This window comes from Lolium perenne, chromosome 3, assembly GCF_019359855.2.
Source record: "Lolium perenne isolate Kyuss_39 chromosome 3, Kyuss_2.0, whole genome shotgun sequence".
Lineage (NCBI taxonomy): Eukaryota > Viridiplantae > Streptophyta > Magnoliopsida > Poales > Poaceae > Lolium > Lolium perenne.
Genome location: NC_067246.2, coordinates 44,330,427 through 44,345,831, shown reverse-complemented (window position 1 = coordinate 44,345,831; position 15,405 = coordinate 44,330,427). Strand labels below are relative to the sequence as shown.

The 15,405-nt window shown below is 46.0% G+C and overlaps 1 protein-coding gene and 1 long non-coding RNA gene across 2 annotated transcripts; one reads left to right on the top strand and one right to left on the bottom strand.

Moving 5' to 3' along the window:
* Positions 1-7,337: 7,337 nt before the first annotated feature.
* LOC127341420 (phenolic glucoside malonyltransferase 1-like) lies at positions 7,338-15,034 on the top strand. Its single transcript, XM_071827906.1, has 2 exons — positions 7,338-7,822; positions 14,045-15,034. The coding sequence occupies exons 1-2, from the start codon at positions 7,451-7,453 to the stop codon at positions 15,020-15,022; spliced, it is 1,350 nt and encodes a 449-aa protein (XP_071684007.1). The 5' UTR covers positions 7,338-7,450; the 3' UTR covers positions 15,023-15,034.
* Positions 10,174-13,640, bottom strand: LOC127341423 (uncharacterized). Its single transcript, XR_007875501.2, has 3 exons — positions 13,018-13,640; positions 12,678-12,929; positions 10,174-11,571 (listed from the first exon to the last, which is right to left on the bottom strand). It is a non-coding gene; the product is annotated as an uncharacterized lncRNA (long non-coding RNA).
* Positions 15,035-15,405: the final 371 nt, after the last annotated feature.

Below are 15,405 nucleotides of genomic sequence, written 5' to 3'. Positions count from 1 at the left end.
TGCATAATGCTACTGGACATTAGTGGATCAAAGAAATTCATCCAACATAGCGAAAGAGGCAATGCGAAATAAAAGGCAGAAACTGTCAAAACAGAACAGTTCGTATTGACGAATTTTAAAATGGCACCAGACTTGCTCAAATGAAAATACTCAAATTGAATGAAAGTTGCGTACATATCTGTGGATCATGCACGTAAATTGGCTTAATTTTCTGAGCTACCTACAGGGAGGTGGACCCAGATTCGTGACAGCAAAGAAATCTGGAACTGTGCAGTAATCCAAATCTAGTACTTACTTTTCTATCAACGGCTTAACTTGGCACAACAAAACACAAAACTAAGATAAGGAGAGGTTGCTACAGTAGTAAACAACTTCCAAGACACAAAATAAAAACAAAGTACTGTAGGTAAAAACATGGGTTGTCTCCCATAAGCGCTTTTCTTTAACGCCTTTCAGCTAGGCGCAGAAAGTGTGTATCAAGTATTATCAAGAGACGAAGTGTCAACATCATAATTTGTTCTCATAATAGAGTCAAAAGGTACCTTCATTCTCTTTCTAGGGAAGTGTTCCATACCTTTCTTGAGAGGAAATTGATATTTTATATTACCTTCCTTCATATCAATAACAGCACCAACGATTCAAGAAAAGGTCTTCCCAATATAATGGGACAAGATGCATTGCATTCAATATCCAAGACAACAAAATCAACGGGAACAAGGTTATTGTTAACGGTAATGCGAACATTATCAACTTTCCCCAAAGGTTTCTTTGTAGAATGATCAGCAAGATTAACATCCAAATAACAATTTTTCAGTGGTGGCAAGTCAAGCATATTATAAATTTTCTTAGGCATAACAGAAATACTTGCACCAAGATCACATAAAGCATTACAATCAAAATCTTTAATCTTCATCTTAATGATGGGCTCCCAACCATCCTCTAACTTTTTAGGAATAGAGGCTTCACGCTCTAGTTTCTCTTCTCTAGCTTTTATAAGAGCATTTGTAATATGATGTGTAAAAGCCAAATTTATAGCACTAGCATTAGGACTTTTAGCAAGTTTTTGCAAGAACTTTATAACTTCAGAGATGTGGCAATCATCAAAATTCAAACCATTATAATCTAAAGCAATGGGATCATCATCCCCAATGTTGGAAAAAATTTCAGCAGCTTTATCACAGTGCAGTTTCAGCAGTTTTAGCGATTTCGGGCGTTTTTCGCGCTTTGCATTAGAAGTGGAAACATTGCTAACACCGATTCTTTTATTAGTATGAGTAGAAGGTGCAGCAACATGTGTAGCATTAGCATTACTAGTGGTGGTAATAGTCCAAACTTTAGCTATATTCTTCTCTTTAGCTAGTTTTTCATTTTCTTCTCTATCCCACCTAGCACGCAGTTCAGCCATTAATCTTATATTCTCATTAATTCTAACTTGGATGGCATTTGCTGTAGTAGTAATTTTATTATGATGATTCTCATTAGGCAAAACTTTTGATTTCAAAAGATCAACATCAGCAGCAAGACTATCGACTTTAGAAGCAAGTATATCAATTTTCCCAAGCTTTTCTTCAACAGATTTGTTAAAAGCAGTTTGTGTACTAATAAATTCTTTAAGCATGGCTTCAAGTCCAGGGGGTGAATTCCTATTATTGTTGTAAGAATTACCATAAGAATTACCATAGCCGTTGCCATTATTATAAGGATATGGCCTATAGTTGTTACTAGAATTGTTCCGGTAAGCATTGTTGTTGAAATTATTATTTTTAATGAAGTTTACATCAACATGTTCTTCTTGTGCAACCAATGAAGCTAACGGAACATTATTAGGATCAATATTAGTCCTATCATTCACAAGCATAGACATAATAGCATCAATCTTATCACTCAAGGAAGAGGTTTCTTCGACAGAATTTACCTTCTTACCTTGTGGAGCCCTTTCCGTGTGCCATTCAGAGTAGTTGATCATCATATTATCAAGAAGCTTTGTTGCTTCACCAAGAGTGATGGACATAAAGGTACCTCCAGCAGCTGAATCCAATAAATTCCGTGAAGAAAAATTTAGTCCTGCATAGAAGGTTTGGATGATCATCCAAGTAGTCAGTCCATGGGTTGGGCAATTTTTAACCAGAGATTTCATTCTTTCCCAAGCTTGAGCAACATGTTCAGTATCTAATTGTTTAAAATTCATTATGCTACTCCTCAAAGATATAATTTTAGCAGGGGGATAATATCTACCAATAAAAGCATCCTTGCATTTAGTCCATGAATCAATACTATTCTTAGGCAGAGATAGCAACCAATCTTTAGCTCTTCCTCTTAATGAGAAAGGGAACAATTTTAGTTTAATAATATCACCATCTACATCTTTATATTTTTGCATTTCACATAGTTCAACAAAATTATTAAGATGGGCAGCAGCATCATCAGAACTAACACCAGAAAATTGCTCTCGCATAACAAGATTCAATAAAGCAGGTTTAATTTCAAAGAATTCTGCTGTAGTAGCAGGTGGAGCAATAGGTGTGCATAAGAAATCATTATTATTTGTGGTTGTGAAGTCACACAACTTAGTATTTTCAGCGTTGGCCATTTTAGCAACAGTAAATAAAGCAAACTAGATAAAGTAAATGCAAGTAAACTAATTTTTTTGTGTTTTAGATATAGCAAACAAGATAGCAAATAAAGTAAAACTAGCAACTAATTTTTTTGTATTTTGATTTAGTGCAGCAAACAAAGTAGTAAATAAAACTAAGCAAGACAAAAACAAAGTAAAGAGATTGAGAAGTGGAGACTCCCCTTGCAGCGTGTCTTGATCTCCCCGCCAACGGCGCCAGAAAAAGAGCTTGATGGAGTGTATTTCACACGTTCGTTGGGCAACCCCAAGAGGAAGGTATGATGCGCACAGCAGCAAGTTTTCCCTCAGAAAGAAACCAAGGTTTATCGAACCAGGAGGAGCCAAGAAGCACGTTGAAGGTTGATGGCGGCGGGATGTAGTGCGGCGCAACACCAGGGATTCCGGCGCCAACGTGGAACCTGCACAACACAACCAAAGTACTTTGCCCCAACGAAACAGTGAGGTTGTCAATCTCACCGGCTTGCTGTAACAAAGGATTAACCGTATTGTGTGGAAGATGATTGTTTGCAGAAAACAGTAGAACAAGTATTGCAGTAGATTGTATTTCAGTAAAGAGAATTGGACCGGGGTCCACAGTTCACTAGAGGTGTCTCTCCCATAAGACGAACAAAGCATGTTGGGTGAACAAATTACAGTTGGGCAATTGACAAATAAAGAGGGCATGACCATGCACATACATATCATGATGAGTATAGTGAGATTTAATTGGGCATTACGACAAAGTACATAGACCGTCATCCAACTGCATCTATGCCTAAAAAGTCCACCTTCAGGTTATCATCCGAACCCCCTCCAGTATTAAGTTGCTAACAACAGACAATTGCATTAAGTATTGCGCGTAATGTAATCAGTGACTACATCCTTGAACATAGCACTAATGTTTTATCCCTAGTGGCAACAGCACATCCGTAACCTTAGTGGTTCTTGTCACTCCTCCAGATTCACGGAGACATGAACCCACTATCGAGCATAAATACTCCCTCTTGGAGTTACTAGCATCAACTTGGCCAGAGCATCTACTAATAACGGAGAGCATGCAAGATCATAAACAACACATAGCATAACTTTGATAATCAACATAACAAGTATTCTCTATTCATCGGATCCCAACAAACGCAACATATAGAATTACAGATAGATGATCTTGATCATGTTAGGCAGCTCACAAGATCCGACAATGATAGCACAATGGGGAGAAGACAACCATCTAGCTACTGCTATGGACCCATAGTCCAGGGGTAGACTACTCACACATCACACCGGAGGCGACCATGGCGGCGTAGAGTCCTCCGGGAGATGATTCCCCTCTCCGGCAGGGTGCCGGAGGCGATCTCCTGGATCCCCCGAGATGGGATCGGCGGCGGCGGCGTCTCTGGAAGGTTTTCCGTATCGTGGCTCTCGGTACTGGGGGTTTCGTCACGGAGACTTTTTATAGGCGGAAGGGCAGGTCAAGAGGCGGCACGGGGGCCCCACACCACAGGGCCGCGCGCGGCCAGGGGGCCGCGCCGCCTATGGTGTGGCCCCTCCGTGGCCCCTCTTCGTCTCTCCTTCGGACTTCTGGAAGCTTCGTGAGAAAATAGGCCCCTGGGCTTTGATTTCGTCCAATTCCGAGAATATTTCCTTACTAGGATTTCTGAAACCAAAAACAGCAGAAAACAGAAGCGGCACTTCGGCATCTTGTTAATAGGTTAGTTCCAGAAAATGCACGAATATGACATAAAGTGTGCATAAAACATGTAGATAACATCAATAATGTGGCATGGAACATAAGAAATTATCGATACGTCGGAGACGTATCAACAAGTTACCGAGAAGGGTGGCTCATGGGATAATGGTTGCGGGTATACCGGGGGCTAGCATGTCCCAAAGGGTCAAAAGCCTGTTTTTCCATGTGTATATGTCCTAAAAAAAACCTAAACCAATTAAAAATTACATTTGTGGAACCTCACGGGGGTAGACCCGACGGGGCACACATACCGCTGTCTTGGGGGAGGGGGAGAATGACCGCTGGAGCACCGGAATCTCACCAAATCTTGCATGTGGACCTATGATATGTGTGAAAGTGTGGTCGAAGGTGTAATGGTGCAAAAACAGCTCCCCGGTGTGACCTTCCTCGCATTTGGGCGATAACACTTAGCAGATTCACCGAAGTGCAGATTGATCCAAAACCCTGATATATGTGGGGGATGAAGATGGAGAGTACTTGCTGTATTGCAAAAAGTATGGGTAAGTAAAGCTAATAAATAGTCAACAAAAAGTAAAACTAATTGAAAGAATAAATATAAGTATTAAATGAAATAAAATAGAAAGGAAAAGAAATGAAAATACCATATGGCGCACGGCAAAGGGAAGAACGCACGGCAAAGGCGTCTTTGCCGTGCGACCCAGCCACACACATGGCAAAGGGTAAGGCACGACAATGCCTAGCGTCGTTGCCGTGTACCAGCACACGACAAAGAATCTACACATGACAATGGCAGGCAATGGCAGAAACGGGCGCACGGCAAAGATTTGGCGCACGGCAAAGAATGGCTGCACGACACTGCCTTTTTTCGGTAGTGCATGGCGGAGGCGACGACCCCGCTGTTATTCACCATCGGGTGCCGGTAACAGGATCGCGATGTGATAGCCGGAGAAAGGCTGGTTGATGGAGGCCATGGCGTCGGCTGGTCCGCTCCTGCAAGACGCTGCTCCTCGCTGGCCTACTCCCTCGGTGGCGCAACCCGCCAGCGCCAGCCCCGGCCGACGCATGCAGTCGTTCTACCCCGACCACCGACACCGCCACCTACTCCTTCTCGCCCGTGTATTGTTTGTCATCCGAGAGCAATTGCAGTGGTGGCACGCTCCTCGGTGGCAGCATAGCTTTAGAATGGCGTCCAAGGTATCTATGGTCGAGGACATTCGCGAGCGGAGAGAGTTCATGACTTAGAGCCGGCGGTTGAAATCCTTTGAATGTTTTGTAGAAGTAATTTTTTTATTTGAGAATTCCTTGAGGCAAAAATCCTGCTACAATTGTTATTTATATTTGCACCAAAAGAGTAAAATTACTGCTACAAAACATTCAAATGATTTCAACCTCAATTGCACAGTATGAAGAAAAAATCCGCTGCAATTATTTGGCTGATTTGCATCAAAAGGGGGAAAAATATTGTACTCGTACAAAACTTTATAAGGATTTGCATCTCATGGAGAAACATTGCAACACAAGAATAAAATTCTCGCTACAATTTTATGTGGGATTGCATCGAAAGGGGAAAATTTCTGCTACAAAACAAAACATTCAAAAAATATTTCCACCTCTATTTTATTTTTGTGGATTTGCATCAAAATAGAAAAATGCTACATAACCTTCTAAGGATTTGAAGCTCATAGAGAAAATTTGAGTGTAGGAAGAAGAATTCCGCTACAATCTGGTAAAAATACCATCCATTGTGCTCTCCATGGCAGCACCCATAAGGAGGAGACAGGGGCACGCTCTTGAGTAAGCTGCGATGACGCATGCTTGAAGGACCAGCGACGATGCATGGCGGATGCGGCAACCCCAGATGTTATTCACTGTCGGGCGCCGGTAATCCGATCTCGGCATGCCGATGCGGCAGCTGAGAAAGGCCGGTTGATGGAGGCCATGGCGTCGGCTGGCGCGCTCCCGCAAGACGTTGCTCCTCGCCGGCCTGCTCCCCCGGTGGCGCATGCAACCCGTCGACGCCATCCCCGGCTGATACCAGCATGCCGTCGTTCAACCCCGACCACCAACGCCACCAACTACTCCTTCTCGCCAGCGTACTGTTTGTCGCCCGAGAGCAACTGCAGCGGTGGCGCGCCCCTCGGTTGCAGCATAGCATGGTCGAGAACGTTCGCGCACGGAGAGAGCTTAATGGGATTGTGTGGATTAGGAAAGGCGTGGAAGAAAACAAGCGTGCGAGGAAGATAAGGATGTACGTGAACGCGGGGCGATTAATCATCCGAGGAAAAGCCAGGCTTTTTCCTATTATAAAATCAGAACCATACAGAGAGCGACGTGGTTCCTTGTATCTACCCCTTAAACTTTTAGATAGACAGATAACCTTGTGTTGGCCGTGTGTTGGTGATGTGATGAAAATAAGTATTGTTGGAGCCCATTCATGCATGGGTCGAAACCTTATCCTCACTTGACTTAGTATACAATGTCGCTGTAGGCATGTTGAAAAATTGATAGATGGATAGGATAGGCAGTACACATGATTTTGTTGGAGAAAACGGTAGTTGCTCAACAAATACTTCAAATTTATGTAAGCGTGTTAAATGGGGAATCCAACTCGGCTTATGAGTGCATATGAACTCGTTATATGAAAATATATTTTAAACTGTTAAAAAATTCTAAAATAAATTTACAACTCCACTTACAACTCAAAAAACAGTTGCAACCTAGCTTGCAATTCATATACACGAATCACCATGCAATCTAATAAGGGTGTGCCTATGTCTCAGTTGACTGAGATTTTCTTAAGTCTCAGTCAACTTAGAAAAATGTAACTATAGTTCAAAGAAAAGTGCAACTCGGTTCAGTTGCACATTTCTGTCAGAAAAATGCAATTGCACTTTTTTAACAGAAAGTGCAACTCAAAGCATATTTTACAAGTGACTTAGACTTAAGAAAATCTCAGTTGACTGAGACATAGCAAAACCGATCTAATAATATAGGACTTGAATTGGCAATCTCATGTTGATCTGGAAATACTGGTGCATGAGCACATGGTCTGCTTATCTCTCCATTAAGTTAGTAAAGGAGAGCATGTTTTCAGAGCAGGTGACCCCTGGACCAATCTATCCAGCGATATGCCGCCAATCCTAGAGCTCAGCGTCCTCGAGAGCGCCGTCGCGGCGCCCTCGCCGCCGGCGCCGGAGACGGCCTGCTCCCTGCCACTCAACTTTTTCGACGTCTTCTGTCTCAACTCCCCGCCTGTGGAGCGCGTCTTCTTCTACCGCCTCACCCCAGGCACCGGCGACGACATCACCACCATCCTCTCCAACCTCAAGTCCTCGCTGTCCAAAGCTCTCGGCGTTTTCTACCCGCTAGCCGACCGCCTCCGCCTCACCCCGGGGACCGACGACCGCTACGAGCTCCACTACCAGCCGGGCGACGGCGTCACCTTCACCGTCGCCGAGTACGACGGCGACGTCGACGAACTGGCGGAGGACGAGACGAGGGTGAAATGATCCGACACGGTACGGGTTGAATCTCTGTGCTTAATAGTGCTAGTCCATGGATCAATCGCTAGCACACACAGTTTAAGATGTACTACCAAGAGACAAAGGTCTTTATTACATCGCATGATCCAAAAATTACATAATAACTTACAAATTGCATAGCACAAGGCTAGTTCAATATCAGAGTTCACAGAGAACCATAACAGCATGGAGTCCTTCGTCTTCATGTGCCACAGGCGAGCATGTCGAGTATAGACTCGTAACCCTAACCATCGAACCTTACTCGTTCATCGGAATATCTGCAACATAAAACGTTGCAGCCACGCAGGGTCAATACATTTGGAATTGTATTGGCAAATGTCACTATTTGGTGGATATATAAATGGCGCCTATCAACTACGTGCTCATTTGGCAGGTGGAGTTTAGCATCTTTTGCGAAAAGCAATAGTTTCTGTTGAAGGATAGAGAGGGAGAGAGATTGGCGGAATATGATGGATGTTGTATTACGCCTCATGGGCGAGTATATATAGGAGTACAAGGGACCGACTTGGAGTAGAAGACAAGAAACAAATCTATCCCTACCTAATCTATCCCTAACCGTACGAAACCAAATATATCTCTAACACTCCCCCGCAGTCGTAGCGGTAGTGACGTGAACAACAGTAGCGTCGCGGACGGTCAGACTGGAGATAAACTGAAGTGGACCCCAGAAGGCTGATACTCCCCGCAGTCACAGCGGGAGCGTCGTGGACGGAGTTGCGTCGCGGATGCTTGGACTGTAGAGGAAGCTGGTGAGGCGCGAGGTGGTAGCCCTTTATGCCGATGTCGAGGTAGCCGAGAGCGTGGGTGCTGCAGCCTTGGTCGAGGGAGCCGCGCGAGGAATTGCCGTGGTCGATATCGTGGGCGGGTGCCGGTGTCGATGTAGCCGCAAGCGTGCGCGAGGAGAGTGACGGAGACGCGTCGAGGCAGTCGTGGAGGTTGTCGATGCCGAAGTCGATGTAGTCCGAGCCGTCGAGGACGAGGTGCGGCCCTAGTTTTGCCAGAACCAGGCGCACGTCGGGGACGAAGGCATACTTCGGTTTTGCCAGAACCGAGTACACATAGAAGAAGTCGGTGACGCGGTCGAGGCAGGCGTAGAGGCGATGCCGAAGAAGACGTTGTCGAAGCCGATGAAGACGAGACATCCGGCGCGAGTTTGCCAGACTCGGGAACGTGTCGGGGACGAAGGCACTTCCGGTGTTGCCAGTACCGGGCATGCGAGGATAGGGAACATTACAAAGTGCGCGCCATGTCGGAGTAGACTAGTAGAGGAGGTCTCGACGACGGGTGTCAGAGAAGAGGAGCAGGTGGTGTAGTCGGGGAAGAGGCGAGTCTCGACGACGGGTGTCGGAGTAGAGTAGCAGGTGACGTAGTCGGGGAAGAGGCGAGGACGCTGGCGGCGAAGCTGTAGTGTACGAAGACGTAGAAGGCGGCTAACCCAGCGGTGACCAGGGGTGGTCAAGCTGGACGCCTAGACGGGCGTTGCGGAGGTCGGCGAGCCCAGCGCGACCTGAAGAGGTTGGTGAGCCCAGCGGCGACCTGGGATGGGGGCGCGGCGGCGGTACACGAAGTAGGCGAGGAAGACCCAGCGGCGTGACGAAGACCATGCGCGGATGGAGGCGACCCGCGCCGAAGGGGCGGCGCTGTGGTGGCCTCGGACATCGACACGCGGAGGACGGCGAAGGCGACCGCGTGTGGCGACGCTACGGCCTGAGGGGCCGGCGTAGCTGCAGGGCGCGAGTCGGTGCAGCGGCGGGACGCCACCAGCGATGTACGCGCCTCAGAAGGCGCGTCGTTGGCTAGCAGCGTGGACCAAAGGCGGCAGCGCTGCGACCCGAAGGGGCGACGCAGCGGCAACCCGATGCTCAATCGGTGGTAGGCGCGTGCTCGGGGACGTGCTTGGCGGAGACGTGCGTGCGGTCGGTTGATCAGACCGACGGCGGCGTTGTGCGCGCCATGGCGTGGACGACGTGCCGCAGATTGGAGTCGTTGGCGACGTTGTCGGTGATGTCCCGGGCGATGACGGTGAAGACGGACCAGCGATGGAGACCGCGCGGGCGAGACAGCTGCTGCGTCGCACGTAGGCGTCCCGTGTGTGACGCATGCGGCCGTGTCGCGCAGTTGATGAAGATGGCTGGTGTAGTCGATGCCGTTGTCGGAGTAGAGGCGCGTGGTGACGGCGGCGGTGGGCGACTCAATCCGATCTATGATCGGTAAACCAAAAAAGAAAAACGCCGGTCGAGCGACCGGCGACGCAAAAAGAAAACCAATCTACGGATTAGAAAAAAAAAGACTCGAGGGCAGCGGATCAACGGATCGGCGGACGAACCCTCATACGGGTTGCGCGGCCCCCGGAGTAGATCATGGAGATCGACCTCCCCGGGGGCGGCGCGGCGCGGAAGCTTGGGCGGCGGCTAGGTTAGGATCGGCGCCGCTCTGATACCATGTTGAAGGATAGAGAGGGAGAGAGATTGGCGGAATATGATGGATGTTGTATTGCGCCTCATGGGCGAGTATATATAGGAGTACAAGGGACCGACTTGGAGTAGAAGACAAGAAACAAATCTATCCCTACCTAATCTATCCCTAACCGTACGTAACCAAATATATCTCTAACACTCCCCCGCAGTCGTAGCGGTAGTGACGTGAACAACAGTAGCGTCGCGGACGGTCAGACTGGAGATAAACTGAAGTGGACCCCAGAAGGCTGATAGTTTCCATATCTTTTATAAACAATTTTTATTTTTCAGAAACATCGTCTAGGAACATATTAGCATAACCCATGCCGTCGCAAGACAATTAGCTTCACATGCTCCTAAACATCTACGGACATGCTAGCATAGGCCCATGTAAACACAAGACAACATAACTTTGCATGCTCCTAAACCCATTGTTTATCCCATCAAGTTTTATTAAGAAATTAGAATGATGAGATCCTCCAAACAGTTCCAGACTCTAGTTGCTCATAATGTCCATAACCGGGGACACGGCTAAGTACTTAGTTTGACACTCTCGAGAGGCTGTACACATTCTCCACATGACCTAGTCTGTTCTTATTCCATGATGCGCATTTTGCTCAAATGGACAGATGTCGACTAGGACAAGACCTTTCAGAAGCAATACCTCAACCACAATGGACGCGCTCCGTCCTACCAACTTCTACCACCCTCTGTACATTGGGTCGAGTTCTCGCAACCTACTCAATCTAGCCAGAGCCCATATAGCATGTGGTTGTACTGGAAGCTACTAAAACAGGAACACCGGGCTAATCTCTTTGTTCCTGGGTGGCCAACCTCAAGTGCGATGCACACGGTGCTGCCATAGAAATGACCCCGGTGCAACCACTCAACATAAACCAAGCATTACCACTTCCACCCAGATGATTCATTATTTTAGGTAGTTTTATTACATAAAACCATACTTTCATAATACCACATATCACATCATGAAATCCCAACCACGCATCTACAATAGCAATGCTAAGCATACTACAATACGGTAGCGACAAAGAACAAGTGTTGAACATGTGGTTGTTCTAACAGGTGATCATAGCATAGCAATATGTATATTTAAAACAATCCTGCACATGAATAGCTACCGAAAATAACACAAAGTGCATAGAAAAATAGTAGGACAAGACAGTGTGTGACACTTGCCTTCGGTGTTGTTCAGATAATCGGTGCAGTCGCACTCGTTGCACTCCGTACAATCTATACGATAAAAACAATACACCACACATGAAAATAAAATCAAGAACTAAATAACACACAACAATCACAAACAAGATAATTTAGTATTATCATTCCATTTGTTATTGTTCATGTTCGTCTCTTGGTTCGATATGCAAAAGGAATCAATCATATGTAGTTTAAGATCCACAAGGTATGTATTCATGAATTATAAATTGAAGTTCAATGTACATGATTTGAATTGTGTGAACATAGAATGAGTGGTTCCAGTGGATATTGATGAGTAATATAAGGGCATTAGAATATGAATGGATCAAACATGATTTTTGGACTTTGTAATATGGCTTATAGAAAGATATTACTTCAGAGATGAAACAATGTAAAGTAAATGTATTCAACTAAACTAACAGAAGTTTTACTAGATAGAGAGTTTTAATATGATTCATTCGCAAAAGGAATCAATTTAAAATAATTTATAGAATTTAAGTTATGTCGAAACTACTCAAGTTCTTATATTTAGACTTGAATACTTGCAAATAGTTTTATAAGTTTTAGGCACTGATGTTAATGGAAATGGGACATCAGTAAGTTCCATTTGCAAGAGGAATCATTTAATTTAAATTTGTAGAATTTGAACCATGCAGAAAATACTCAATCTTACATATTTAAATTTAAATATTCGAAAATAATTCAAAAGTTAAATTTTATTGCACCACTGTGTTCTCCTCATTTTTTTCTGAGTTAAACGACATATTATTTGTTAGAATCCGAGTTTCCAAACATTAGTTATAAATTTTACAAGATTAAACATGTCGCGGTTAAATTTTAATGTTGTACGAAAAGTTGTCCGGAAAAGTTTATCGGATGGAAAAACTCTCTACAGAAAAGTCGTAGAGAATTTAATTATAAACTCAATGCAAAAAGAATCATCTAAAACCGAGTTATGAATGATTTGATGTAGAATTTTAAAGTTAAAGGTCAGCTACAAAAACTGCAAACTGACCGAATCGGTCGTTCGTGCGTTCGTGCGTGTGCTGACACCCGATTCAGTTAATGGGTTAACCATTCAAATAAGATCTAACAGCCTAGGATGAATAAATTCAATCTAATGAAGTGTATATACCGACCTTACAGTGGTTGCAGCATATGAGGATGTCCGACCGTGCTGCTGGTTTGCTCGGGCAGTGGACGACGGCGGCGTTCTGGTAGTTCTCCAACATGGGCAAGGCGTGGACGTGAAGCAGCAGACGATTTCCGTCAGTTCGTGTTCTCGGTGTAGTTCAGCCAGGCTCTAGGTGGTGGTTACGGGCGGCTGAAGTCGGCGGACGGTGGCGGAACTCCGGTGAACTCCGGTGGTGTTGGACGGCATCTCCGGTGGTCTGCAGTCGAGGGAAAAGCTTCAAGACGAGCGTTGAAACAGGGCATGCATATTAGAAGAGATAGGAGGAGGCATGAACTCTTGGAGACCTCGGAATTGAGCTCCAATGGAGGCGGCGGCTCGGAACTCCGGCGAGCAAATTTGGCAGCCTGGCGGCGCACAAATTCGAGATTTTTTGGGCAAAAAACAGAGCAGATTGTGGGATATTTATAGATGGACTTTTCGTGAGAGATGAGGCACGAAATCGAACGGAATTGGGAGATTTATCCGGGTTGGTTCGGATGCGTATCTGCTGTGCTGCTCACGCACGCGAGCTAGTGCGTGCGTTGCGTGTGTTGAGCTGGCCTGGCTGGTTCCTCTTTTATCTTTTTGTTCCTTTATTGTTTTCTGTCTTAATTTTTAGAATTGTTTTGGACATCTGAACTGACTCAAATAAATTCTGTAAAATTTATAAAATTCTTAGCAGTTAAATAGTGCATTTTGGAATACTTTTTCAGTCCAAAATAAAAATACGAGAGTAGACTTTATGCACTTGGCCTTATATGCTATTTACGAAATCTAGAAACATAATTTTGATTTTTACGAAATCAGGTAATTAAAGTATTTTTCTAAACTAAAACTTTTGGTAGGTTTTATTTCAATATGGATTTTATTAAGTTGAAATGACTCAAGTGACTTTATAAAATTGATTTTGGTCAAAACCAAATTACGAAAATGTTATGATGCATATAATGCCTTTTATGGCTATCGAGCAAAAGTAAAAATAAGCTTTAAATTCTTTTGGGTAAAACAAGTTTGTCAATATTTTGAAAACTAAACCTTCGGATATTTTCTTGTAGAGCCATTTGGCAAACTTTCAAAATGACTTTATGTTTAAAGAGAAAATAAAAATCGAATAGTTCGAAACCCACTTCACAAGGTTAAGAAGACAATACTAAAAAAATTAGTTTCTTCTAAAATATAAATAAGATATAGAATATGAATTATATTTTCTCCTTTTAATCAAGTCCTCAAAAGTTTCTTTTCATTCATAATTTTCAACAAAGTCAAACAATTCAATCAAATTAAATTATTAATTTTTACATTCAAAAATTTGGAAATTTTGGGATGTTACAGAGGGAGGTCGCCAAGATCTTGCCGCTCGTGCCGCCGCTCCAGGTCGGCGTCGGCCCGGTGCTCACCGTGCAGGCTACGGTTCTGCGCGGCGGCCGCGGCCTTGCCGTCAGCTTGGCCTTGCACCACGCCGCCTGCGACGGGGCGTCCTCGACGCGCTTCCTCCATACCTGGGCTGCCGCGGCCGGCACTGGCACAGGCGCGCCGCCGGCCACTGTGATGGATAGGACTCTCGTCGACGACCCAAGCGGCGGCCGCCCCCTATACAAGTTGCGGAGCACCGACGAGATGGAGTACGTCAAGATGGCCGACGACCAGCTCGTAGCCACCTTCACGCTGTCTAAGGAAGACGTGCAGCGGGTGAAGGACGCCGTGGGGGCGGCCGCCGGCGCCAGGCCGCCGAGATGCACCTCGCTGGTCGCCACCTTCGGCTTCATCTGGTTGAGCTACCAGCGAGCGAAAGACGATGCAGCAAGTAACGGCGGCGAGACCTACTTCTCCTGCCCCATCGACCAGCGATCGCGGATGAAGCCCGATCCCATCCCGGACGAGTACTTCGGCAACTGCGTCGGCGCCGCGATGCAAGCTGCACCCAAGAACCAGCTCGCCGCTGCCGGCTCCGATGGTCTCCTCGCCGCATGCACGGCCGTGGCCGCGGCGATCGAGCGGGCCGTGCGCGAACTCGGATCACCCGAGAAGATGGCGCTTTGGGTGGAGCGGATAAGAGAGGCCAGAGCGTCCGGCGGCGGGGTGCTGAGCGTGGCGGAGTCGCCGAGGTTCCGGGTCTACGACGTCGACTTTGGGTTCGGCCGGCCGGCCAAGGTGGAGATCGTGTCAGTGGCGAGGACCGGCGCCATGGCGGTGGCGGAGAGCCGCCAGAGCAGCGGCGGCATGGAGGTGGGCATGTCTCTGCCGCCGGCTGGCATGCAGAGGTTCCAGACCTGTTTCCACGAGGCCATTAAGTGGCTTCATCAGCAATAATGTGCAGAATTGTTTTTTTCTTTTTTGCGAACCAATAATTGCACGCTTGCGCTACGAGGAAAAGTAGCCGCTGCCGTGCAGCCTATCTTTCGTGTGTTCCCACACGGTAAAAGATCCTGGTCACGGCAACGACAAACACGAGCGTACATCAAAGATACGATTCACGGCAACGCCAAAAGAGGACCCACGGCAAAGAAAGTTGCACGGCAATGGACCAACACAGCCCACAACAAAGATTTATTGCACAGCAAAGCACAAAAGGCATCGCCGTGCATGCTTTTGCCTAGTGTTTTTAACAAACGCACGGCAAAATAAGCATTTGCCTAGTGTTTTTAACAAACGCACGGCAAAGACGCCTTTGACTAGTGTAAACGCACCACAAA